The sequence below is a fragment of the Phyllostomus discolor genome, chromosome 2, assembly GCF_004126475.2.
Source record: "Phyllostomus discolor isolate MPI-MPIP mPhyDis1 chromosome 2, mPhyDis1.pri.v3, whole genome shotgun sequence".
NCBI classification, from domain to species: domain Eukaryota; kingdom Metazoa; phylum Chordata; class Mammalia; order Chiroptera; family Phyllostomidae; genus Phyllostomus; species Phyllostomus discolor.
Window position 1 is genome coordinate 214,405,373 of NC_040904.2, and position 26,830 is coordinate 214,432,202.

The window sequence follows — 26,830 nt, forward strand, 5'->3', positions numbered from 1 at the left end:
CAAGCAGTGCAGCCCTGGGCCCCGAGTCCTCTCTGCCCCGGGGAGCAGACAGCAGACCAGGCTTCCGGAACGAGTTCTGGGGATGCAGTGACAGTGAGGTTCCCGGAGGCCCAGCACAGCTCCACGCTGCCGTTGTCCCCCGGGGGCACCGCTGCCAGGGGCAGAGACAGCTCCAGGGGCATCAAGGGTCCTGGGGGGCACAGGCACCCGTGGGATCCCAGCCCCTCCTCATCCACACATAGCCGGGCGGGCCCACGGGGTCTGTAGTGACGTCTCTTCTCATTTCCAAGGGACGTGCGTCTTCTCTCTCCTCCGTCCGCCTGGCTAGAGGCTCCGTGATTCCACTGCTCTCTTCCAAGGACCGGCTTTTGGTCTTGCCGGGTTTCCTCTCTCGCCTCCTGTTTTCCGTCTCATTCATCTCTGCCCTGATGGGTGTTCTCCCTCTGCCTACGCCAGGCTCGATTCGCCCTTCTTTGCGTGGTTCCGTGATCTGGCAGCTTAGAGTGTCCACTGTCGAGCTTTTCCTTTGTCTTGTTTCCAACACAATTCTGGATACAGTAATTCAGTCAACCTGAGTAACCACGTTATTTTAGTGATTTTTAAAAAATATTTTATTTATTTTCTTTATTGTTGTTCAGGTACAGTTTTCTGCCTTTTCGCCCCACCCCTCCCCACAAGCTTTTCTCTTGACTTAAGGTTTTTTTTTTTTTATTTTTAAAGATTTTATTTACTTATTTTTAGAGAGGGAAGGGAGGGAGAGAGAGAGAGAAACATCAATGTGCGGTTGCTGGGGGTCATGGCCTGCAACCCAGGCATGTGCCCTCACTGGGAATCGAACCTGCGACACTTTGGTTCCCAGCCCGCACTCAATCCACTGAGCTTCGCCAGCCAGGGCGAGCTTTTCCTTTTCTGACGTGTCCGTTCGATGCCGTAAATGCCCCTCGAAGGGCTACTTCCAATGTCGTTTGTGAATTTGACCGTTACGGGTTCACTTTCATGGAGTTCCAGGTCTTTTACACGAATCTTCCTGAGATCTCTCCTTCCACTCCTGTGTCGTTCAGACGTGAGTTGTTTGATCTCTACCTATTTGAGAGTTTTCCAGTTTCCGTTACCGACTCCTGGCTTCCCTTCGGCGTGGCCTGAGAGCGGACACGCGAGGGCACGCTCTGCAGCCCGGAGTGCGGTCTGTTCAGCCGAGGTGCTGCGTGAGCGTGAGGAGAATGGGTGTGCTTCCCCTCCCAGGGGGCGGGGGGAACTAGGCGGCCACAGACGGCTGGCCCCTGCGACTGCCCGCCACTGGGGCTGCAGTTCCGAGGGGGCGCTTTGGAGTCTCCACTGTGGGACTGGATCTGGGTCTCTCCCTGCACTTCCAGATTCCTCCCATAGGTGGCGCTCTGTCGTTAGGCGCGTGCGTGCCAAGGACCGCTATGGCATCTTGGAGAATGGACCTCTTCGTCCTTCTGCCATGACCTTCTTTGCCCCTGGGGCCTCCTTGGTCTGCAGTCTGCCCTGTCTGGAATGAACACAGCCACTTGCGCCCTGTCCGGGGTCAGCGAGGGCCCAGCGTGGCTTTCTCCTCGCTTTCCTTTCCATCTACAGTGTCTTCACAGTTTAACAGGTTTCTCAAGGCAGCGTGGAGTGGGGTTCTCTCTGTCTCGCACTGTTGTTCATTATTATTGTCCTAATCTGTCTTGTCCTCTACCGACTGGCAGCTTCTTTAGGAGTGGTGTCTTTCATTCATTCATTCATTCATTCACTCATACATCAGTCTTCAGCAAGCACTCGCCAAAATGCTGTTGAGTCCTGGACCCCGGTCTTGGCCCCGTGGGTAGCCCTGCCTGCCTGCTTGCCTGCCTGCCTGCAGCGCCCCACAGGCGAGGGAGGGCTAGCAGGGGCCCTGGGTGGGTGAGCTTGCCCCCCTGCAGGGGGGCTTCCAGAGCCTCTAGGAGACCGACGCCCAGGACACTCTCCCGAGGGGGAGACTGAAGACAGCCCGACCTCACTCGGCTACAGCGTCCTTCCCCACAGGGCCGCATGGGCCCCCTGACCCACAGGTGCTGCGGGCCGTGGGCAGCCGCAGGGGGTGTCAAAGCAGGAGAGAGGGTACAAGGCCTCAGCTCGAGAGAGGGCTAGGGGGCAGGGCTTGGCAGGCGCTGTCCTCAAGGCCCAGGCCCCGAGGGAGCGGGAGCGGGAGCGGGAGTGGGAGTGGGAGCGGGACAGGGCGGGCGTGCTGGCTTCAAGCTAAGCCCTCTGGGCGAGGGAATTGGGGACCGTGCCTCGCGGTGACCCTCCCGCCGCTCCCTCTCCGCCCCGCAGGGCGTGCACGAGTCCCGGGGTGTGACCAAGGACTACCTGCGCCTGGAGACGCTGATCCAGAAGGTGGTGTCGCCCTACCTGGGCACCTGCGGCCTCTACTCCGGCGAGGGCTCCTTCCCGCACCCCTGCGTCCTAGGTAGGGCCGCCCAGGCCTTGGGCGGGAGTGGTAGCCACTGGGCCCACGCACCCGGCCCGCTGCTGGGCTGCAGGAGACCCCGGGGCCGACACCATCGCTGGTGATGGCAGGGCCCCCACAGCCCTCAGAATGAAAGACCCAGCCCTGACCTCACACTGACGGGCCCCTTCTTGTCCCTCCCCACCGTGGCACTTACGCTACTGACTCGGGGACCACCCACGTGCGTTTGTCGTCTCGTCCCTCCCCACCCCCCACCCCCAGCTCTCCCCCAGACACACACGCTTTGAGACTCCAGCTCCCAGGACAGACAGGGCTGAGTCTCTGAGTCTGCCCAGGGAGGTGCTGGCGCGGAGCTCATGCTGATATTTGCTGGCTTGGAGGGGGGCGGGGGATGGGTACAGGCTCCCGCAGCTGCGAATCCGAATCCGGAGAGCTGGCTTAGCCGCCCCCCAGCGGAGGTGTCTGCCCCCTCACCGCCTCTCCGGTCTCAGAGGCGGGGTCCGAGGAGATAGCTGGGGGGGAATCTGCACCCTCCTCCCCCCAGACCAAGTTGCTCCTGCGGCTACTTCGGTGGGGCTGGCCTGGGGTCTGCACCAGTCCGGCCTTTCCTGCGGCCGCCCTTGGAGCAGAGCCGGGGGCCCAGTCTGTGCTCCCAGCGGGAGCCGCCAGGCACCCGGTGGAGGGAAGGGCCCGGAACCCCCAGGGGCCCCGGGTTGCCGCATCCCCTGGCCTCCGACTCCTGACGCCTGTCCGTCTGTCTGTCTGTCTCCGCAGAGAAGCACCTCCTGCGCCGCTCCCGCTCCGGGGACATCCTGGCCAAGAACCCGGTGGTGCGCTCCAAGAGCTACAACACGCCGCTGTTGAACCCCGTGGCGGAGCACGAGGCCGAGGGCGCGGCGGCCGGAGGCGCCAGCATCCGCAGGCACTCGGTCTCCGAGATGACGTCATGCCCGGACGCGCCGGGCCAGGGCCCCGCCGGGGACTTCGAGCCCTCCGCGGGCCTGCAGCCGGGGCCCTGCCCCAGCAGACTGTACTCGGACCTGACGCAGTCGCCCGGGGCCGGCCCGGCCTGCGGCTCCCCGCCCTCCTCCAGCCCCGAGAACCTGGTGGACCGGGTCCTGGAGTCCGTGGACTCGGACTCCGAGGGCATCTTCATTGACTTTGGCCGGCGCAGCGGGCCCGGCGCCTCCGAGCTGGAGGGGGACAGGGGGCGCCAGAGCGTCGTGTGAGGTCCTGGAGTTTTTACCGAGCCCGAGTGCGAGCCTGTGTGTGCGTTTTTTACTCCGTCCCGGCCAGTCCCCGGCCAGCCCTGTCCACCGAGGCTGCCCCCCAGCCCTTGGTTGGAGAAACCACTTTCACCAGCCCGAGCCCCACTCCGTTCCGGGGCGTCGGCCCCGGCGTCTTCACCTGCCGCCCGCGGGGCTCCCGGCGCGCAGGTCGGCCTCAGGTGCTCGGACGGGCCGCCGCCGCTCGCCCCGCCCACCAGGCCGCCCAGCCCGCCACCGCCACCGCCACACCCACGGAGACTGTGAACCTGGCGTCCGGCCAGGCCCCCAGAATGACCCTCGGACACACCTGTCCCTCCCCCTTCGCCACAGCACGACCTGTGGGTGACTCTGTCCCGGACCCTCGGAGCCACCTGCCCTCACTGGGCCAGGGTGGCCGCAGGCAGGAAGAGGGGGAATAAACCTCGTCAGCCCTGCTCCCGCGTGTGTCCTGCCCGGCCTCTCCTTGCTGGGGCCTCCCCGCCCTGCTCTTGGAGGGGCGGGTCCCTGTTGCCCACTTTCTCTGTCCCACCCTGTCCAAGGGGCCCAGAGACCTGGAGGGAGGGGCCAGGAGACCCGACAGCCTCTCAGGGGCTGCGAGGACCACAAGGGGTAGAGGCTGGGTGCAGACCATTGGCCCACACAAAGGGGGCGGGCCCTGCCTTTGCCCCCAGCGGTAAAGCTCAAGAGCTTGGAAGGGGGACAGAGCTACCTGGTCCCCTGCCATAATCCTACTGGAGGGACCGCTTGGTGAGGGACCAGCGACACCTGCTCTTACCACCTGGCAGGCAGCACCCTCTCTGGCTCGGGGGCCCAGGCCCTGGCCCGACGGGGAGGCTGCCTGGCCTGTCCCCCAGTGGCACCCGTGCATTTGCCAAGATCTGGGCTCCTCGGGCTTGTCCCTCAGACACCTCCCCACCTGTGCCCCTTACACCGGAAGGCCACCTCCCATCTACAGGCCAGAGAGCCCTCCTCTGAGTGCCAGCTGACCCCACAGGTCACCGATGGCCACCTTTTCTCACATCCTCACCATGGAGAGGGTCCCTCCCATCAGGACACATCTCGTCCGTTGGGCCCACCCTGCAACCTCGTTGAAACTTACTTAGGGACCCCATCTACAAACACAACCACACTGGGTGGGGGGTGGGGGCTTCGGGGGACACAGCTCCCTCCCGCGGCCCTCTGGTGGGTGGTGGACCCATTCCCTGGGCAACTGGACCCCAGGCCCACCCCGGAAGCCAGAGGGGGCCACAAGCCAGCAGGAGCCCAGCCAGGTCCCTGGGGCCTCGCCCTGCTGTGGAGGGGCGGCATCGAGGGTGCCCTGGACTGCACCACCTCAGGGTTAACATTTGTTTGGGGGTATATGTGGGCACCCCAAAATGCCCTCGGGCCCAGGGGTGTTCTTTGCTCCCACTGATACAGTGTCTGGAAGGAGACTTTTGGGAGGTGCTGCTGGGCGGCAGTCGCCGGTGGGAGCACAGGTGCACTGGGGAGAGGGAGAAAGGGGGTCCCTGCCAGGTCGGGGGCTACCTGCCTCAGAGGGAGCCCAGAGAAGGAGGGAGAGACTGGTATAGGGGAGAAAGACTGGGAAGTGGGTGAGCCCACGGGTGCACCCTGTCAGGTTTTGACTCACTTGTTTTCCATTTGACCATGACAGTGGTATTTGACCTATAATTAAAAAGAACTGGCCCTGAGCAGTGTCGCTCAGTGGATTGAGTGCCAGCCTGCGAACCAAAAGGTCACAGGTTCGATTACCAGTCAGGGCACATGCCTAGGTTACGGGCCAGGTCCCCAGTTAGGGGTGCGTGAGAGGCAGCTCACTGGTGTTTCTCTCCCTCCCTTCCTCTCTCTAAAAATAAATAAAGTCAAAAAGAAAAGAACCGAATATACCCCAAAGGAACCGGCAGAGACTCAAACATGCTTGTCCCCCGTGTGCATCTCTATTTCGGGGCCAAAGGTGGCGGCAGCCCGGCTGTCCGTCAGCAGATGAACGAACGGGCCAGCAGAGTGTGGTCTGTCCGCGCAACGGAGCACGACTCAGCCCTAAAAAGGACGGAAGTTGTGACGCGTGCCACTACGTGGATGAATCCTGAGGATGGTACTACGCCCAGTGAAATACGCCGGTCACAAAGGAGGCAAATGCCGTGGGATCCCACTGACATGAGGCCCTGGAGGAGTCAAGTTCACGGGTCTGCACCACAGGGGGTGTGGCCCTGACCTCCAGGAGCGTCCAGCAGTGACGTGGTGGGCGGCAGCCTTGGGGATTCTGGGAGGTGTGGGGAGGCTGTGGGTGGAGGGCATCAGCCAGGGCAGCAGAGGAATGAGATTCTAGGTGAGCCCCTAAAGTCATGGTGCTCTGCTCTTCCTGGTCCCCTCAGGGTTCGTGGGGCCCTGTGACCAGCTCTGGCCAGTGAGTTCTGAGCAGAAAAGACTGCGGGTCCTTTGGAGCTGGAGCGTTCATGCCACGCAGAGACCCTCCAGAACTCTTCCCTCTGTGGAGTCACATTCCAGACGGGACTGCTCCTGCCAGAGGGGGCGGGGGGCTGCCGACGGGTCTGAGTGAGGAGACTGCGGTCAGTGTAAAGCCCTGAGACCGACGGGTGTTTGTTACTGCAGCACAACCTGACTTGACCTGACTAATACATGTTTACATGTTTGGTGTGGCCAGCCCGCCCCTCCAGGGCAGTGCCAGGACCCTGGGTTCTCCTCCCGAATCGGTCACTCACCTGTGGTGTGGCAGTGGGCAATGCCCCCATCCTCAGCGCCTCTAGCTGTAGGAAGGATCTTTCCGGATATAAAATTCTGTAGCTAGTGATATTTCTCTGCTTGTCCGCTGCACTACATGGACCTCGCAGGGCCAGCCGGGGCCAGCCGTGAGATCGAGAACTCCCAGACAGCAGGCGTCTGATGAAGGAGCTCGGCACAGGTGACGGCGTGTTGGGCAAACAAGTGCCTGATGGGTTTTGACCTGAAGGTGACCATGGCTTAGTAATGAACTGAAGGCTTCGCCGGCGAGAACCCTTGTGCTCGCCGGGATGTGTTTGCAGACAGCTCAGACTGCTTAGCCAGGCTGTGAAACGCTGTAAAACTGTCAAGTATCGGCGGCATCGTCACCAGAGGAATTTCTCACGCTGACATTTCTCTCCGCGCTGTGGGGATTTATGCCGGCCTGTGTGTGGAAGGGGAGGAGGGGCAGGGGAATATTAAAAAGGAGGCCGCAGTGTCAGGGAGGGCTCTTATTTGCAAGCCACGGGAGCAGATCCCAGCTGGTTACGCAGCGATGGAGCTTATTAAAGGATGCTGGGGACTCCTAGGGCTGTCAGGACCCGAGAGAGCATCCCTGGAGGTGTCACTTCCGGGGACAATGCCTCAGCCCACCCCACAGGACAGGCCTGATGGGGAGATGGGGATGCTCCACTGCCCGGGGATGCTCCCACCCCACAGGATGCTCCCTCCACAGAGATGCGCCAGTTGCACTGGCCCAGACCCGCTGTTGCCACCAGCACCGATGTCAATCACAGCCCCTGTGCCCAACCTTCCAGCCACTGCAGCCTCCACATGGCACCCCCGCCCCCGGGCCCACACCAAACGTCATGCCGCTGCCCTGTCCAGTGTAACAAATTCCAGGGCTGCGCCACCCTACCCCCTGCACCCCGCTGCTGATGGGTGAGTGTCGCCATGGTGGAGCCCCCGTCTACACCCCAATTGTAAAGCAGGCTGAGTCAACCTGTTGTCTGACCACTTTGGGCAGAGAGACTAGTGAGGACGTTTGAAAGGTGCAAGGAGCTTGGGCCCCGGCCGGGTAGCTCAGTTGGTTGGAGCATCATCCCCGTGCACCAAGGTTGTGGGTTTGATCCCCGGTCAGGGCATACGCAAGAATCAGCCAATGAATGCATCAGTAAGTGGAACAACAAATCAGTCTCGCTCTGTCTCTCCCATCCTCTCTCTAACAATCAATAAGTTAAAAAAAATTGTAAAGGTGCAAGGGGCCAGAGTCCAGGGCCAGAGTCCCACCCTGGTGTCAAATAGGGCACCAAGGGTGTGGCCTGCCCAGCTGCAAATCAAAGAGCTTCCAGAACTAGGTCCAAACTATCCCTAAAGCACCGCAGAGGAGGCATAGGCTGGGCTCAGTTCGCTGTTGGCTCGGACCACCAAACACACTCGCTCTTGACACGGGCGGACCCACAATAGCCCACGTGGCCGGGGTTGCTGTGGGGTCCCGGGCCCTGGCCCCCCCAAGGGAGGGTCAGAACGTGATCTCCTGGACATCTTTGGCTCACGCTGCGGTCACACCCACGCTCGGCTGGGAAGTTTCGGTTTCGCAGTTTTAGTCGAGTTCAAAGCAGACAAAGTCTGGGCCCAAGCCACTGGCCGGGGGAGTTAATTTGGGAGAAAAAGAAGGAGAAGCCCCAGATCCGAGATGGAGCAGGTTCTGCATCCCCTCCCTCCCTCCCTGCAGCTGTCCCCCCTCCCCCAGCCCCCTGGATGCCTGTTAATGTGGAGGGTGCTGCTGGGGGCGGGGGGGACTGCTCTCCTGCCTTGTAAACACTGGCGAGAGGAAATTTAATAACGCTGGGAGGAACGCCACTCAGATACCATTGCTTCGCTGTGCACCTTTCTTCTCTCGCTTCCACGGCAAAGCGCCCGGAATGCAAGGGGTCATTGTCACAGCGACAAAGGGAAGCGGCTGACTGGTGGGCTGCTGATTGCCCGTGTTTGGCGGGGGCAGAAGAGCGAGCCCGGAAGGGAGCCTGCCTGAGGGTCACCGTGCCTTTCCGTGCCCTTCTCCTTTTCCTGGGACCGGCGGCGCACCTGCACTCTTGTGGCCACCATCATTCTGTGTTACCGCTTTACTGTGCGGGGTTTACATCGCCGGGCGGTGGCGTGGAATCTGTATGAGCTCCGCACAAAACACAGACTCGAGGAGAGCGGTGTCCCCCACCCCCGACATCTCTTTATACCGTGAAATTACTCGCCAGCCGGGCACACTCGGGGGGTGTTTTCTCTCCCTTCAGCCCAAAGTGCTTTTTACAGCAGAAAACCTGCCCATTGTCCCCTTTCCTGAGAGGCTGGTCTTGCACTGATGATAAAATAGAGATGTTTACATTCCACAAGCGGGAGGGAGAACCTGGCACAAAGCTCTGGACGAAACCCACCGAGCGGGTTGATGGGAAGAAGAGAAACAGGCCCCGTTCCCGCTCCATCCGCAGCCTCAGGCTCATACGCACGGGTATGTTCAAGGTCAGCACCCCAGTGCCCTTGCCGTTCTCCCCAACCCAAGTCCCCTGGGAGCGAGGAAGCACTAAACAACACTACACAAGTGCACTCTGGGAGTCGAGCGGCCTTTGTGGGGGGAAAAGGCAGTTGCGTGGGTGATGGCAGACTGCAGCTGAGGTCATTCATGCCTTCAGATGGATGGGGACAGCGCCTACTGTGCGCCGGGCGCAGCACCACGCCCCGGGGACACCGCAGTGAGCCAACAGCCTCCCGGCTCCGGCCTCCCGGGGCACGGTGGCGCTGGGCGAGGGTCCCCGTTAGCACTAACCCGTGTTCGCTGGCTTCATGGTTCTCGTGGGCAAAACTGGTGTGAGGCTGGCTGTCCTAACTTCGGGGAAGAGGTTTTGGTCTGTCCGACTTGCCCTGGTCCCCGGAACGGTCATGTGTGTGCCCCAGGACTAGCCAGGAGAGGCCTTCCTGGGGGTTTTTTCTGCAAGTGCTATCAGGAGAGAAACACTTTGCACTTTGTTTAAAAGGAATGAGGATACTTCATCATGTGACACTTTGTAAGAAATAGAAAGTTGGAACTAGATTAAACAAGAGGGGAATTTATTGTTGCACTTAATGAGAAAGGCCGTAGACAGGGCAATCCTCAGTCAGGGTGGGTTTGATCCAGGGGCACTTCACTGTCACCAGAGACCCAGTTCTGTGACACTTCTGCTGCAGCCTAAAACTAGATCTCTCTGTGGTCACAGGGTGTCCGCCAGGTGTCCCTGGCGTGCCAGGCTCCTTGTCCAGGTGGGGGGAGAGGAACGGAGAGAGCAGAGCCTTTTCCTTCCCCAATTTCCAGGTGAAGTCCAGCAGTCCGTCACACCGCCTGGACTGGCCTGATGCACACCCATGTGATTGGCTTAGGCCCGGTTACCTCTGGAACCTGAACCAATCACTGTGACGAAGGGGTGGTATTATGCTAAGGAAACTGGAAATGCTGGATGTCACCTTCCATGCAAGGCAGCCTGGATCGTGGAGCTGCCGATGCCCCCCCAACCCCACCCCGAAGGGGCAGGAGGGGGAAGAGGGAGAGAGACACTTGAGCAGGGGCAAGGCAGGTGCTCACAAAAGGACCCCCAGGTCCCCAGCAGGACCCCTGCTGGGGTGACACAGACCCAACGGGGCGAGGACAGAATCAGAGAGGGCCATTAGGGGACCTTGTGGGGAGCCCTGCGAGAGGTGCTGGTGGCCTGAGCCCCCTGGGCCAGTGCTGGTGGGGAGAAACGGTGGCCCTGGGACACGTCGTGCAGGAAGACCCCCGGGGCTTGCTGGGGGACCACACTCAGGACGTGAGGGGACCGGGGAGCCAAGGATGGGGCTGGCGGGCGGAGAACAGGCGGGGAAGCCCCCAAGAGGAGGCTGGTGCGGAGGGGCCGTGGCGCTTGAGCCGCCCACCAAGGTCTCCAGGTGGAGAGGCTGGGGGCCGGTTAGAGGCAGGCGTCTGGGGTCAGGGGCTGTAACTGGGGGTCAGGGAGCAGGCACTCTGAAAGCAAGGGGCAGGGGGTTGTGGCCCAGGAGGTGCAGACCCCGCCCCAGGGCACGGACCTTTGGAAATTGGGGAGATGGGGAGCAGGTGGCGAGGAGGCACCAGAGAGGTGGGTGACAGGCTGGGCCTGACACAAACCCGTTCTTGGAACCCCACCTCCCTTAGCTGCCCCCTGGGGTGGAGTGCAGTGTTGCTGGAGGGCCAGTGGTCCTCTTGCCTGGGGGGGGCGGGGGGGGGCTGGGCAAGCAAACACACCTCCAGGGGAATCCAGGGGAATCCAGGGGAATCCAGGGGAATCCAGGGGAATCCAGGCCTGGCCTTCCCGATTACAGGACCCTCACCTCAGGGTGGGGACCGTGACTGCCCCTGGGGTGCAGAAATGCAGCCCTGAATGACCCTCAGGAGGCCCAGGGTTTGGTCCCCTCTCCTCCTCCAGGAAGTCCTCCCTGCTCCTCAGCCTAGGTCAGCGCTGCCCCTGGGATCACCCAACCCCTGCTGCTGTGAGTTTGGGGGCGCACCGTGGGACCCGTGGGGACCCACCAGTCCTGGAAGTCAGCACCTGATTCTGAATGCGCTTTGGGAGCCAGTTGCTGAATGTTCGTATCCTCTCAGCTCCTCGAAGATCTCATCCCTTCCCGCTTCGCCAGCCCCCGCCCCGTCCACTAGGCGGCGCCACCGGCCTGACCTCGCCCTGCCCCCCCGCACAGTTGGAGCCGGTCCTGGAGAGTCCAGGGCTCTAGGAAAACACCCGGCGCGGGCCATGGGGGGCGGGGCCTGCGCGGGAGCCACGTCCGGGGCGGGGACAGGTGAGTCGCAGGTCCAGCCGCTCCCAGGTAAGGTGCCCGCGGGGTTTGCAGCGGGGTAAGGCTGGGAGGGAGCCGGCCTGTGCCCCGGCAGGGACGCCGCCCGGGCTTGGCGGGCGGGAGCCGGCGGCGGGACAGGCTCGCGGTGCGGGTGGGCTCTCCTAGGAGGCGCGGGACGCGGTGCGAAGACTGGCGCCCACGCAGATCCAGGGCCCGGCCCCTCCTGTTCCCCCCCGCCCCCGCCCGCGAGCGCCTCTCCCACTCCTGCGCCCCTCGTACTCCCTCCCTCCCTCCTCCTCCCCGGTTCTTTGGTGTCCGGTCTGCTCCGGCTGCGCTGACTTAGCCCAAACTTCCGCCGGCGGTTCCCCCAACCTCCCCCAACTCTGGGTCTCCGGTGCAGACCGTCAGCTCCCTCTCCCCGAACCCGGGGGCGGGAGTCACCGTGCGTTTCCCAGACGAGAACGTGGAGGCAGAGCAGGCGCTGCGCGGATGCAGACCCAGGGGCTCTGCCCGGGGTGCTGGCCCGTTCAGCACAGGCCTGGGACCCCAAGAGTTAATAGGCCAAAAATCAGTCAAGCGGGTCGTCGCCCTCCAAAGGCGCCGGTTAGAGGACAGGCGCCGGCTGCTTTCGGTTTTCTCGAACCGTGGCACGGGGCCACCCCTCAGGGTGCAGCCGCGGTGGCCGCGCGGGCCGGGGGTTCCCCACTGCGCGGCGGGAGTGCGAGGCGGGAGGAGGATCACCGCCCCCTAAGAGACAGCCGGCCAGCCAGCGGGGAGGAAGGCCGGGGAGCCCTGGTCGGGCGGGGGCGGGGGGCAGGGCTGCGAACTCGGAAGCGTTGTTTCACAGTCTTCGAGGGTTCCAGGGAGGGCTGGCAAGTGCGGTGTTGGCTTGTGTCCAGGTGAGAGCTCAAAATTTAAGCCTCCACAGTAACCATCCTTTGGTGGTCTCCGGTGGCAGTTTTGTTTCAAAAAAGATTTTATTTATTTATTTTTAGAAAGAGGGGGAAGGAGCGAGAAAGAGGGACTGGGGACCTGGCCCAGCCCACAGCCCAGGCATGCGCCCTGACCAGGAATCGAATCGGCGACCTTTCTGTTTGCAGGTCGGCATGCAACCCACGGAGCCACACTCGACGGGGCTCTGGTGGCAGTTTTAGAATCTCGTTTGTGAGTTCCTCCTTTAATACAGTGACAGACCGTTCCTTGAACCAACTCGAGGCCTGGGAGTGAAGGGGGACGAGGCACCCAGGGCAGTAGCCGGGGCCCAGCGAGTCCCTGCCCACAGGGGACCCAGAGTCTGTTAACAGAGGGAAGCCAGGGCCTGTGACTGGTCAGGAGGGCTTCCTGGAGGAGGTGACCATTGAGCTGGAAGGTGTGATTGGATAATGGATAAGTGATAGGCAGGGAAGGGTGGCGCGCTTCAAGGCTCCACAGAGACTGGGGGACTGTGTGACCGGAGGTGACTCACATGTAAGGTAGGGGGCGGAAATGCCCACGGAGTCATTCCAATGCAACCTCACTGATTTTATGTATTTTTAAGATTTTAGAGAGAAGGGAAGGAAGCGAGAAAGAGAGGGAGAGGAACATCAATGCTCGAGAGAAACACCGATCGGTTGCCTCTCACACGCCCCCGGCTGGGGGCCTGGTCTGCCACCCAGGCCTGTGCTCTGACGGGAATTGAACTGGTGACCCTTCAGTCTGCAGGCCGGTGCCCCACCCACTGACCCACACCAGCCAGGGCTCGTGGAGCGCTTTAAGGCCTGGAGACTTACCTGACTAAGCATCCCGGGGGCGTATGGCATCCCCCCGCAGGCTGGCTCCAGGCCGAGTTGGTCCTGGGCTCGCCGGCCAGGGCGCCTTCAGTTAAAGAGAGGGCGGCAAGAGCTCAGGCCATGCGGGAGGTGCCCAATGTGGGCACCTTTTGTGACATTTAGTAACCGGCCCCGTCCCCTGAGGGTGCCCTCTTCCATCGGTGGGGAAACCGAGGCAGGAGGGTAGGGAGGAGGCGCAGGAAGAGTAGGAGCCAGCTTTTGAGCAGCTTTCTTTCCCTCCTGGGGACTCAGCCTCCTGACCCACAGTGACCCTGGGGGCCGTCCCTTCCCGGGATGGCCACGGTCACTCTCCACCAGTAATACCTCACCCGTCGCTCGCTCCCGTCAGCCTCGTGAGGCAGGGACTGAGCCACTGTCCCCTCTTACGGGTGAGGACACATGGGCAGGGAGGTTTCAGTGACTCCCCGAGGGCACGCGGCCAGGGAGCGGGGAGCCAGGAAGGTGTGCCTCGGCCTCGGTGTCCACACCTGCCCACACCTGCCCACGGCCTCTGCCGCCTCCCGGGGCACTGCCCCAGGGCACTGCGGCCGGTCTCCAGGGAGACGCCCGGGGCCTGCCAGGGACCGCCCCTGCAGGCTGTGTGCAATGAGCACAGGGACGGAAAAGGGATGTTTTCAGATGAATTGCTGAACTTTCTCCTCAAGCCCTTGATTAAAACCGATGCCCCAGGATGATTGATGGGCCGCTTGCGCCCACCTGTGGCGTGCCCATACCTGGAGGCTTCCCGGGCCTCCTGGGGCACATTTGGGAGGATCCCCTGGGCTGGGTGCTGCGGGGGTGGGGACCGCCGCCACGATGCCATTTTGGGTGGGAGGGTCACCGCAGGGGAGTGTGCCGTCCTGAGTCCTGCTCAGGTGACCCCTACCTGCGGGCTCCCGGGACTTCTGGCAGCCGGATCCGGCCGAGGCCCAGGTTTCTAGGCGCCTGGGAGGCAGCAGCCCTGGCTCGGGACTCCCCCCAAGTCATTTCTCCGGCCCTGTTTTCTCACCTCTCACTTGGGCGCCCTCAGGAGCGGCGCCCAGAGGCTCAGAGGGAAAGGTGTCTGCGGCTCCGGGAGCAGGGCTGTCGGCCTCTGTGTGCCTCGATTTCCCCACCTGTGAAGTATGGGCAATGGTGGCAGCCACGCACAGGGTTGCTGGGGGAATCCAGGAGCTAATGTGTGCCAAGTGCCCTACACGGGGCGTGTTGTGTGTGTCTGCCCTTGTGAGAGCGCCAGCCCCTCCCCCCGGGGGTACGGTTCCCGGGAGTCGGTGTGGACGAGCTGCCAGGGACCCATTCCCGCCCAGGCCGGGGCCGGTGGTTCCTGCTTCAGTGACCCGGGAAGCGCAGGGCGGCCAGACACTCATTTTCTGTGGGAGCTGGCGGCCGTGCAGGACAAGGAACTGGTTTGGCCGGTCAGGAGTCCAGAAACTTCTGGGGAGGCGCCCCCCTCCCCACCTGGTCGTAAAATCAACACCAGCAACGGGGGATGGTGGCGGGCGGGGGCTGGCGTGTTTGCTGCCCTCGGGAAAGCTGCAGGTGGTGGGGCCCGCACAGGCTCGCCCACTGCTTCCTCGCTCCTGGCCGCTCACCCCGGGTCCCCGACCGGCCCCCCCAGGTCCACGCAGGCGCTGGCGGCCAACACGACCGCGGGATGGAGGGCTCTCTGGACGGGGGCACAGGTGGGATCAGAACCGGTCCCTGGTCCGGGAGGTACAGAGTGGCCCGACCTTCCCCCGGGACCTGGGCGCCTCTCTCTCTGGCCACGTCCAGGGAAAGTGCTTGGCCGGGCTGACCTGTAGCCGGGTCTCCCTGAAGAGAGGCCCCTGGGGGTGGGGGGCAGGCGTATTAGAGTCTTGTGGACCCCACGTCAGTCTCCCAGGAGGCCGGGGAGGGGCCAGATTTGGATTCAGACCGAATGACTGGGTTGGCTTGAGCCCGAGATAAAAATAGAAACTGCTCACGGGTCACGGACTCCCTGCAGCTGCACGGTCCGGGCAGAGGGGGCAGCGTGTGCAAAGGTCCTGCGTGGCTGGAGCAGAGAGGCTGGGGCAGTGGAGGTGGCGTGAGGTGATTCCAGGGGGCGCTGGCGGGGCCAGGCAACAGGGTCTTTCAGGGGTTGGTGGGGGTCGGAATTTTATTCCCAGAGGCACCGAGGGAGGCCTGGGGCGGGCAGTCGGGGGATTAGAGTCTGGAGTTGGGGGAGAGGTCTTTTCCGAGATCTGAGTTTGGGGTTGAGAGCAAGAGATTGCTATCCCTTAGGGAGGCGAGGCGAGGGCTTGGGGTACCCCGGCCCTCCCCCAGGTCTGGGTATGGATGACGGAGATCACAGAGAGGCCCCTGCCGTGCCCCCCTCAGGGACGAAGCAGCCTGGAGCGGCAGGGGACAGACTCGAGGCAGGCCGTGGCCGTGACACCTGGCCCGGAGGCCTGGGGTGCTGGGCGCGGTCCAGTGCCTGCTCTCTCATCCCACAGACCCCACCCCACCCCGGCCACCAGGCTCCCGCTCACGTCCCCGACCGGCCAAGTGATGGCTGAGACTCATGAGAATCAGAAACGGCCCCGGCTGTCAGCGCACGGGGCTAGGTCAGGAAGGACACCCAGACTCGGGGAGCAGGCTGAGGGCGGCCAGAGCCCAGGGGAAGCCCCTCTCCCAGCCGGGGTGGTGAGGCCCCCGGGGAACCACAGGACACTTGTTTTATGAACCCTCACCCGAGGGCATGCTCATTGATTCTAGAGAGAGGGGAAGGGAGGGAGAGAAATATCAATGTGAGAGACATTGATTGATTGTCTCTCATACACACCTCAATCAGGGATTGAACCCGCAACACAGGCAATGTGCCCTGACCAGGAATCGAACCCTCAACCTTTCAGTTTACAGGATGACACTCCAACCACACTGGCCAGGGCAACAGGACACTTCTGACTGTAGTGAACAGAAAACCCAACTCTGGCCCCCAAATCAAGGGGGATATATTGGCCCATGCAGCTGACATGGTCTGGGGACAGGATGGAGATCAGGTATGGCGTGATCAGGGCTTAGCAAGTCCCTGCCTTTTTTGGATCTTCCGGGGGCGGTGAGTTGTGTGCAGCCGTTGTTCCAGGCCTCAGCGTCACATGTAGCAGTGAGGAGAGAGACCACTCCAGTGGCGCTCTCCTGACTCGGCTCTTCCTCCCCAGAAGCACCTGGAGACTTCCTGGTCCCTCACTGGCCTCAGTGAACTCCTCCCTCTGGCCAGGGAAATTGCTGTGTGCTGATTGGCTCAACGTGGGTTCTCCATAAACCTTTGAAGAGGGAGATAGGTAATTGGGTGGGCTCTGGGCGGTGGGGCGGGTCAGCACCTGGCAGCTGGAGGGCTGTGCAGGTGAGAGGTGCGCACCTGAGTGAGCACCTGGGCCCCCCAGGCAGAGCCAGGTGCCCAGGCGAGAGCCCTGCGTCTTAATGTCAGTGTAACCGCAGGACGGGGTGGGCAGCCCTGGCAGCTCTTTCCAGACCCCCCCCGCCCCGCCCTTTCTGAGGGTCAAGGGCCCCTGGGACGTGGGGCAGGCCTCTGCCAAGGTCATGGAGCACATCCCACCTTGTGGGGACCTTGCTGCTGCCACCTTGGGTGTCAGCTGAGTGTCTCGCCCGAATTCCTGTGGCTTCTGGCCCTGCTGCTGGGCACCTGCCCTCTTGCTGGGGTCGGGCGTCCAGAGGTGTTTGCGAGCAAGAGTGGGCGGGGGTCTGTGTCAGGGAGTTCGTGGCAGCTGAGACACAGGGGTGAAAATACTATTTAGGGGGGTCACTAGGAGACCCTGGAACCTCAACTCAGCGGTGGCCCCTTTTCAGCCAAGTGTAAGCGTTCCTGCCCCTCCCACCCCGATATGCACCCCCTGCCCTACATGTGACCCTGTTTCAGCCCCTTCTCTCTGGGTCTCGAAGTCCCCCAACCCCAGGAATACAGGGCTAGGCCTGGATGGTGGGGGCCCCTCTCCCTGCCCCGTGCCCAGACAGGAGCCGGCCAGGTAGGTGCCACTGAGAGCTCTTCCCCTGTGCCCCGTATGTCCACCCCCACCTGGGCACTCGTGAAATTTGCAGCCAGTTGGTAAGCAGGCGTTGATCTGTAACCACGGCACTTGGGTAATTGTTCCGAGGGTCTGTGTGTGTCACGTGCAAATATATTTTTCCAACAACAAACCGTTTTGCTGTGAGTTATAAATAGAGCCACTGGGGGATTTGGAACCTCTGTTGCATGACAGCCACGTGGCCCGCCGGGGCCCAGGGCCCCATCCTAGGGAAGGCTCCCCCGGTGCCCACCCGGACCCACAGGGAGTCGAGGTGTGGACTCAGGTGGAGGGTGAGGCGGAGCCGGAGAGAACCGCCTTTGCCTCCACAGAGTCGCGGTAAAAGCTCATTCTCAGGAGAGAATAAAACACGACCCTCATCGTAAGATGTAAAAATGAACTCGTATTAAAGATGTGATTTAACTCAGGACAGAACCTGGCAGGTGTTAACACTGGTTCAGAAGGGCCACCGCAGGACCTTGGCATTTGCAGGGCAGGAACTCGCAGGGCAGGGAGGTGACAGGGAAGTGCAAGTGGGGGCACCCTCGGGGCATTGGTGGGGGCTGGGCTGGGTGTGGGAAGGGAGAGAGGCATCTGAAGACTGGAATGACTATTGTCAGCTGCTGTCTGCAGCCTGCGGGGTGGGCTCCCGGAGGGCCCCCAGACGTGGGGGTTGGGTGGGGGGGCTCCGCAAGACCCCCCAGGGCAGTCCCTGATCTACACAACAGCACGGTTCCCCTCGGGCACAGGTCTGTCCCTCAGTAACCAGGGGCCCCTGGGGGCAGCGGCAGTGAATGGCAGGGGATCGGTGGGCGGCCTGAGATCTCAGAAGCAGTTCAGACGACAGCCTAGCAGGAAGTGAGGGGGTCTTCCAGGAAGTGCAGGGTCCCCTTGGGAAGAGAGGCCAGGGACAGACGACACCCTGGACAGCGGCCCGGGAGCACCCGTGGGAAAGAACCAGCTGTGGGTGGCGGTGGGGTGGTGAGTGCGCCCACGGCTGTTTTTTCCTTGCATTTACAGAGTCATTCTGGTTCCGGGCTGGAGGCAGGAGACCCGGTTTCCAGAGGCAGCCCCCCACCGGGACTTGCTGTGTGGCTTCGGGCGAGCCCCTTACCCTCTCTGGGCCTCCGTTTTCCCGCCGTCCCTGGATGGGGCGTTCCTGGGGTCCTTCCTGGCTCCACTGTTTGTGATTCTGACCGCTCACGGGAGGGAGGGATCTGGGTGTTGAAGAGGGCCGTGGCCCGGAGAAACAGAACTTTCTGTTTCTCCCCTTACGGGGGTGTTTCCCTGCTGTCGTCCCTCGGCGACCATGGGGACCCGTTCTCAGACCCCCGCAGACCCCAGACCGCACGGATGCCCCCCGTCCCTCGGATGAAACAGCACAAATGCACACCCTGCCTCGTAGCTGAATCCTCTCTGAGTCACTTGCGATGCCTGATACAACGTAAATGCTGTGTGAGTGGTTGTCGCACTGTGTCCTGCAGGGAACAGTGACGAGGAAAAAAGTCTTCACGTGTTCAGTGCAGGCGCAGCCCAGGCCTAACCCCATGGGACGTGCCGGCAACACCGTAACATTGAGGAAATGCTGCGGGTCTGGGGTGGGGTGGGGTGGGGTGGGGTGGGTAGAGTGGGTGTGGAACGTGCGGGCACAGGAGGCCCACCGAGTAAACGGGTGTAGGGTTCGGTCACACCACTGCGGAGCGGCAGGTCTGCGGGCTGCAGGGCAAGCGGCCGGCTGGAGCCCGGGCAGGGGCTCAGCGTTGTAGTCTGGGGGCGGATTCCTCCCACAAACCCTTGGATTCCTCCCCCCAACCCTTGGATTCCTCCCCCCCATAAAAGCTTTTGCTCCTCAGGCCTGTGCCTGACGAGAGGAGGCCCACGCACGTTCTGGGGGGTGGGTCTGCTTTACTGAGAGTCGCCGGCTGCAGGTGTCTGTCACACCCATAACTACCTTCGCACAACACCTGGACTGTGTTTGACCGCCAGCCACGCAGACACACAAACACCCATCACAAGGTGGGTGGGACCAGCCACCCCCAGGTGGGGAAACACACTGCTCCCAGGGGTGCCTTCCAGCCACCCGGCACCGCTGGGGGCTCCTGGGGCTGGAGGAGACGGATCCACAGGGCAGGCCTGTGGGAACCGGCCCCTGGCCTCCCCCGGAGCCCCCAGGCCCCTGGGCAGCAGCGCCAGCCCCTCCCACTGGCCACACGCAGCAGGGGGCGGGGCGGGGCGAGGCGGGGGGACTCTGGTTCAAGGGGCACCCAAGCCAGTGGGTGGGCCCTGTTTTACTCGACTACAAGGTTTTGGGGTGACGGAGGCTCTCAGGGCTCCCCCACCCCACCCCACCCATTCCCTCCCCCAACGAGTTGCTGTTGCCGAAACAAAGCAGGGATTGTGGGTGACGCAGGCCCGAGGGTGCAAACTGGAAAACAAAGTCATGGAATCTGCGCCCGTAAAGGGAACAGGGACCGAACAGCCCTGTGTGGTCAGAGCAGGGTCTGGAGGAGAAGCTTCTGATTTCAGAGGCTCGGAGCTCTGAGCGAGCAGTGCCCCAGGGACCTCGGGGGCCGCGGCTGTGCCCCCGGGGGCGGGGGCGGGGGCTGTCTGACTTGTCACCCCGGTGGTCAGGGCCTCCTGCAAGGCTCTCAAGCAAAAATGCTCTAGCTGTGTCCCCTGTGGCCCCATCCCTCGGGGGGGTGCAGCCCCCCAGGGGGTACCCCTGCACTTTCCATCAGGGCCACCTGATGCCCCCAGAGGAGTGCACCTCCGCTGTGTGCCTGGTTCCGGACAGGGCTAGCCTTCCGGGCCGGCCCACGGAAGGGCCCCCGGGACCCTCGGAGGCCTGGGGGGTCGGGCAGGAGTGGGGTGGGAGTGGGGGCAGGTGGCCTCCTTCCCTTACCAGACTTCGGGACCCCCTCCTGCCTGTTGGGGGGTGTAAGTGGAATGACGGTGGCGGTGAGTCCCCCGCAGGACCACCCTCCCTGCCTCAGGGCAGCCCAGCCCTGGCCGCCCCGCAGTGGGCAGCCTGGCTGGTCAGATGGCCGCCGACACACGACAGCGTTCTCAGGTCCCCAGGCCTCCCGGCCCAGCGCCCGGCGCTCCTTGTAGACCGGCTGCCTCGGCTGCGTCCGGGGCTGGGGGTGCAGGTGATTGAGTTTCTTGTCTCACTTTCCCGGCAGGTCGGGAGTGGCTCCCGGCCAGGCGTGAGTCCTGGTCTCAGGCCCAGGGGTCACCCCCAGTGCCCTCCCAGCTCCCCAGTGAGCTGCCCCCCAACTTGGGGAAGCTGGACGTGGGAGGTGGTGGTGGTGGTGGTGGTGGTGGTGGTGGTGGTGGTGGTGGTGGTGTCCGGGGGGGGAGCCCGGGGGGCCAGAGCTGGGCTCCCCTGCCTGGCGCTCGGTGCCCGCATCCTGCCAGGGAGCAAACCCGATGCCCTGTGGGCACCGGGCCCCGGCCAGCCGGCTCGCCCCGCCCACCTGCCTCCCTCCCTGCCCTCGGGGGTCAGGTGACTCCGGAGGAACCCGGACGCAGACCCGGGGGGTGCTGTGGTGTGAAACGTGGGTCGTGGGGGGCCGATGTGGAGGTGTCGTCTGCACAGCCGTGGGGAGGAGTCTCACACCGAGGGGGCCTGCGGAGGGCGCCGGCCCAGAGCTGCAGGCGGGGAGGAGCCAGGGCACGTGTGTGCACGTGCGTGTCAGTGTATGAACTCGCGTGTGAGGGTGGCGTGTCATGTAGAAGGGCGTGCACCTGAGTCCTGAGACCTTGCCTGCCTGTCACCCCCCTAGGGCCTTTCTCTCTGGGGTCTGTACCCCTCCCCCACCCCACCCCCTCCCTGCCCTGGGCTCCCTCTCCTGCCCTGCCCTGCCCTGCCCTGCCCAGGTCCTTCTCAGCACGGCCCTGGCAGCCTTCCGGGGCTTGGTGGCCAGTCAGTGAGAGGGAAGGGCCGGGCTCTGCCCCGTCCAGGCCCAGAGAGGGCGAGACTCCAGGCGAGGCCACACAGCCGTGTGTGACTGACGGTGGAGTCCCGCCGAGGGCTGGGCGGTGAGGGCGGGGCCGGCAGCGGGTGGGGGAGGCCGGTGGGAAGCCGCACCTGTTGCTGTGGCTGTGGCCGTGGCTCCGAGACGGGGGGCGGGTGCTGTCGACCCCGGGGTCTGCCTGTGCCGAGGTCAGACACTGGGGGGAGACGGGAGAAACGGGAGGCGTGTTGGCAGGGTGCGGGGGGGGGGGGGGGGGGGGGGCGTGTGACCTTCAGCCCACTTCCGCGCCTCCCGGCCACCGCTGGGGCTGCTTCTGTGGTGCCGCTCGAAACGTTCTAGCCCTGGGTTTTTGGTGCAGTCTGCTGGGTGTCTGTCCGAGAGTGGAGCTGTGGGGATTTTTTTCATTTATTGTTTTTTGTAAAGGTTTTATTTATTTATGTTTAGAAAGAGGGGACGGGAAGGAGAAAGCGAGGGAGAGAAACATCAGTGTATGGCTGCTTCTCGCACACCCCCCACTGGGGACCTGGCCTGCAACCCAGGCATGTGCCCTGACTGGGAATCGAACCTGCTACCCTTTGGTTCGCAGGCCACACTCAATCCACTGAGCCACACCAGCCAGGGCAGAAACAGGTATTTTACAGAGTGTGTGCAAGTATGGAAGCAGCGTCCCCAGCACAGGGTAACGCCTGACTTTAATTACGACGATTACTGCGCGGCCACGAGCGGTTCTGAATGATCTCCGCCGGCCTCAGTGACCCGCTCTGTACCATGGGTACAGGGGTGGGTGTGCACGGCTCTGCGGGCGGCGGGGAGGCTGGCGTGCTGGTGCCCTGGAGGTCCGGGGGCCTTGCACGTGCTGTCCCCGCCCCCGCTGCCTTCTGCCCTGCTCTCCGGAGAGCCCCGCCCCGGGGCCTTGTGTGAAATGCCCCCAGGATTCCTGTGCTTCTCCTCCCTCAGGGCCTCGGAAGGACCCCATGCCCGGATCCCTAAGAGGCGGCCTCACGACGGTGTGCCCCGGCCACCCTGCCGCCCAGCAGAGCATGTCCCGGCTGGACCCGGAGGAGCTGGCCGAAATAGGTACAAGTGTGCTCCCCCCCCTCCCCAGTGTCTCTGTGTGTCCTGTCCCCTTCTCACAGGGCCCGTCCTCCTTGACTCTGTCTCCAAAGACACGGGGCCCACGGGCGTCACATGGTCGGGTTCCGGGCCGGACGAGAGTGGTGGAGGGGTGCTGTGCACCCAGGGCACCGGGGGCGGAGCCCGCCCTTCCCTGAACTTTGGAGTTCCTATTCTCTTTCCAGCTGAAACCATTCCTGGAAGATCCTCGATTTGTTTTGTAGGAAGGACCCCCCCCGCCCCCATTCTCAAATTCAGCTCTGGAAGATGGCGTGTTCTTCCCACCTGCTAGCTCAGGGACCCAGGGACCCAGGGACCCAGGGTCTGCCCTCACCCCCGCCCCGCCCCCACAGTGCCCTGCCAGCTGCCAGTGCCAGCGTCCTTCAGGAAGGGCCCGAGGCAGAACTCGGTGGTGGGAAGTCGAGTTCAAGTGCACACCCTGCTGCCCCCTAGCAGTGGGACCTTGGGGAAGCCATGCCCCTTCTCTGAGCCTCCGTTTCCACTCTTCAGCCCTCAGATCTCTATGTCTTCTTCCACAGCGCTGTGCATAGTAGGTACACAGTGGAGGTGGGTGCATAGTGGGTACACAGGAGAGGTGGGTACACAGGAGAGGTGGGTACACAGTGTGTGCATAGCAAAGGTGGGTGCATGGTGGGTGCACCACAGGTGAGGCGTGGCGACTGTCCTGTAAGGAGAGCCTCCCTCATTCTCCTTCCCGGAGAATCCAGCCGACATCCTCTCATCCTTGTCTGCCACAGAGCTGCGGAGAGATGAGGAGGAGGAGGAAGAGGAGGAGGCGGCCATGCCGGGCGCGGTGCGAAGGCCCTCGGCACCCACGGCCAGCCAGGACCCGGCGCTGAGCACCAGCCACCCCTTCTACGACGTGGCCCGACACGGCATTCTGCAGGTGGCAGGTGAGTCCCAGCCGGGTGACCCCCAGGAGCCCGACAGTACCGGCCGTGGCGTGGGGCGGGCACCTCGGGGCCGCTTCCCTGCAGTGTGGCTGTGCCCCCAGCCCGAAAACCGAGACAGGAACTAATGTGGCCACCAGTGTTTTTGAGAGATAATGACCTGCCTCTCCGAGCCTTGCCCAGGGGCTCTGGGAAGCTGCCAGGCAGCGTCCTGCGGTCTTTGAAGAGCAGAGGCCGGAATGAAACAGGTGGCTTTGCTGACCAAAGACGCCGTCACGCCACACGTCTCCAGGGGCAGCAGCCCCTGCCGCACCGAGGGGACGAGCCGCCCCACACTCAGCAGGCGGCGGGGGCATAGCCCGTCGGTTTCCTTAGGCTCGAGGGGGGGGGGGAAATGCAGAGCTACAGGCAAGGGGAGGTTTATGGGGGGCCCAGGGTCACACGGTGCCAGGGGCTAGGAAGCCCCGTGACTCTCTGTGAGCTGGAGCCCCAGGGGGGCCGGTGGTCCCAGTCGGAGTCCAGGGCCTGAGACCCGGCAGCACCAACGCCTGCCAGTGGGCGGGGCAGGAGGAGATGGCCGCCCCAGCTCCCTGGGGGGGGGGGGCACATGCACCCATCCTCCTGCACCCTTCCAGGCCACCCCACGTGGGGGTGACACCCGCTGAGCTGGTAAGGAGCATCTTCTTACCTAGTCTCCCGTCCCAAACGGTGGTTTCCTCCGGACCCACCTCGCAGACACACGCAGGCACGGTGCTCCCCCCACCACCCGGGCATCGCCGAACCCCGTCACGGTGATGTCACAGGCAGGGACCTGGGCACCCTCCCTTCTGGGCACCAGTTCCCCTGCTGCTGGCTCACCCCCATCTCCAAGGACCTGGGACTCGGCAAGCCTGGACACCGGGGCGCAGAGGGGCCGACCGGTGGTGGTGGCACGGCCATGTCCCTGTCTCTGTGGGAGAGGTCCCCCAGACCTCCCCTCCATGTCTGCCCCCGGGCTGGACCCGCGCAGTGTCCTTTATGATGAACTGTAGCTGTGAGTACAGCCCCTGCCGTGTGCTGTGGGCTCTTCTCGTGAGTTACTGATCCTGAGGGTTAGTGGGAACCTCTCGTTTGTAGCCCGTTTGTGGCCAGCAGCGGGGTGGCCAGGGGACCCCAGTCTTGTCGCTGGGGTCTGAAGTGAGGGCAGTCCGGTGGGGGAGGGTGCCCTCACCCGGGAGGTGTGGCCCAACCACGGGTGGAAGTCACCGCTGATGTCAGTGTGGCTGTCAGAGGGTCCCCCAGAGGTTCTCAGGGGGCTCGTGGGGCTGGGCAGACACCTGTCCCCCGGGCCGTGTGTGGTCACTCTCCCCAGAGCTGCGTGCGTAGAGGCCGCAGCCAGCGCTGGTGGACCTGACCCTCCGTTGGCCCAGTTGCTTAGCGAGTCCCCCAGACCTCCCGTGTGGTCCGGTTTCAGGAGTGGTAGTGGCCACGTGGTGTTCTGACCGTTCACAGCTTCGGAAGCGAAGTTGTCTTTTCCCGTTCGTTCCGCCGGTGGGCACGGACGCAGGGCGGCCGCGGAGCCCTGGCCCCCGAGACGGTGGGCCGAGGTTGGGGAATCAGGCTGCGCTCCCAGACACGGCCACCCAAGGGTGTGTGTGGAGGACCTGCACATGGTGGGGGAGGGGGCGGGGCTGGGGGCCGGGGGCCGGGGGCCGGGGGCCGGGGGCGGGGGCGGGGGAAGCGCGTGAGTGCGTGGCCTCTGGGGCAGCCTCTCCCGCGGGCACTTTGCACACAAACGGGAGGCGGGGCTGGGACTCTGGGGGAGCCCGGGAAACGGAGGCAGCTGCGCCAGGAGCTGAAGTGGCTGGAATCCCGTGTGCCAGGGTGGCCGCCAGGCTCCCGGGAAGATGGGCTCGTGTCTCGAATGGCGGGCAGCAGGGCCAGGGCCGGCAGGGCACACGTGTGCACACGTGGGGCGTCTCGGTTCGTCACCTTTCAGGGCTGGGGGGCGGGGGGGCGGGGGGGCACGAGACCCTTCTGTCACCACCCTGTCCCCCTTCCAGTGAGCAGCTGAGAGCCGGCGCGGGTGTTTCTTTACAGGGGCCGTGACCAGGACACAAGCCTGGGCTGCGGGTTCGGTCCCCGGTCGGGACGCCTGGGAGAGGCTGTGGATCCATGTGCCTCTCTCTCACTGCCGTTTTGGTCCCCCTGTGTCTCCCTCCCTTCCCCTGGCTCTAAAAATTAAATAAACGAATTCCTTATACTGAGCGTGAGTTCGGAGCTGTGCCCATTTCTAGGAGGGCACCCCTGTTTTCTTCGGGTTCCTGCTGCTCTTTCTACAGCCAGCCCTTCCTTCCGCCAACCGGGAAACGGTCGCTGGACGTGGGCGGAGCCTCAGGCATGCGCAGCAGCCTGCTTTCTGGGTCCCGGGTCACTAGACCGGGGGGCGGTGCTCCAGGACTACCCCCTCTGTCCCTGGTGGGGCAAGCACAGATGTGTCCAGACTATGACAGGGTGACCTGAGCCATGACACAGGGGCCAGGACCAAGCCGCCACACTTTTGAGAGGGCTCCTGTACCGTGGGAGGTCACATCCTGAAAACTGTCCCCCAGGCCACCCCTGCTTTCTCCTGGGCCTAGAGTCCGGGGGGCCCTGTGCATGGGGGGGTGCTTCAGTTTTGTGGGTGGAGGCGGCGGGCAGGGTGGCAGACACTGGTTCACAAGCCCGTTGTGTCTCAGTTTCAGTGGCTTTGCACCGGTGACAGCCCCTGAGCCAGGCTTTCCCTTTGTGAAGGGGGGTGGGGCGTGCAGCACACAGGCTGGTGGTGCAGGTGAACTTGGCTGCTGCGCCCCGACCGTCAGGTGGCAGGTGCCTGTCCGGCAGGTGCCACCTTTGCTGTCAGCCGGCTGCCCGCCCCTCTTAGCCCAGGCGGGCCAGGCTGGAGGCGCCTCCCTCCGTGGACGCCGGCAGGGGCTCTGAGAGCGGTGGCGGTGGCGGTGGCGTGGCGGTGGCGTGGCGGCGGCAGCTGCCGGGGCGTGGGTGTCCTGCTGAGGCCGCGCCCGTGTCTTCCCGCAGGGGAGGACCGCTTCGGGAGGCGCGTCGTCTCCTTCAGCTGCTGCCGGATGCCGCCCTCGCACGAGCTCAACCACAGGCGCCTGCTGGAGTGAGTGCCGCCCTGTGACCGCCCCCCACCCCGGGCACCGCCCCCACCCTGTGCTCACGCCCCTCCGTCACTCAGCACAGGAGGGACGTTCAGGGTCAAAGGCTAACACACACACAGACCGAGTCACGGATCCCGAGGCACACGTCACACCCACTGCCAGTTGCCCAACCCGCCTGCAGGACGGCGGCCCCGTCGGCCTCGGGCCCTTTAGGGCCTCCCTCTTTCTAGAAGCCTCTCCCTGCCGCCCCCGAACCCCCAGGCCCTCAGCATTGGCCTCAGCGGCCTGGTCTGTAGAGTGGGCACACCGGTGCCGGCCTGAGAGGGTTGTCCTGAGTGTGTGTGTGTGTGGGGGTGTGTGGGTGTGTGTGAGGGAGGCAGACTGCAGAGCCTGTCCCGCGGGTGTGGTCGAGTGGCTGGGGCAGAGCGCAGTGAGGACGCCACTCAGGGGAGATGGGAAGGGCCGGGAGCCAGCGCAGAGAGAAGGAACTGCCCACTCCTGGAAGGAGCCCCGGGGGTCTGCGGGGGAGCGGTTAGAGGGGCTGCACGCCAGTCCTAGGTCCCA

General features: G+C 63.8%; 2 protein-coding genes across 8 annotated transcripts in view; both read left to right on the forward strand.

The window, feature by feature from the left end:
• PRR5 (proline rich 5) overlaps positions 1 to 4,157 on the forward strand; it is a 47,794-nt gene extending 43,637 nt beyond the window's left edge. For 5 of the 6 annotated variants that reach the window (XM_036019735.1, XM_036019734.1, XM_036019732.1 and 2 more), the window contains 2 exons: positions 2,317 to 2,452; positions 3,227 to 4,157. In XM_036019735.1, coding sequence (XP_035875628.1) covers positions 2,317 to 2,452; positions 3,227 to 3,681 — 591 coding nt within the window. In that variant the 3' untranslated portion in view covers positions 3,682 to 4,157. The remainder of the gene's footprint in view (positions 1 to 2,316; positions 2,453 to 3,226) is intronic. The other variant, XM_036019730.1, reaches the window with a different exon arrangement.
• A 7,093-nt stretch (positions 4,158 to 11,250) lies between these two features.
• ARHGAP8 (Rho GTPase activating protein 8) overlaps positions 11,251 to 26,830 on the forward strand; it is a 29,819-nt gene continuing 14,239 nt past the window's right edge. Inside the window, exons 1-4 of one of the 2 annotated variants that reach the window (XM_028533274.2) lie at positions 11,251 to 11,304; positions 22,060 to 22,179; positions 22,974 to 23,129; positions 26,181 to 26,268. In XM_028533274.2, coding sequence (XP_028389075.1) covers positions 22,077 to 22,179; positions 22,974 to 23,129; positions 26,181 to 26,268 — 347 coding nt within the window. In that variant the 5' untranslated portion in view covers positions 11,251 to 11,304; positions 22,060 to 22,076. Of the gene's footprint in view, positions 11,305 to 16,216; positions 16,385 to 22,059; positions 22,180 to 22,973; positions 23,130 to 26,180; positions 26,269 to 26,830 lie in introns of those variants that run through there. The other variant, XM_036019729.1, reaches the window with a different exon arrangement.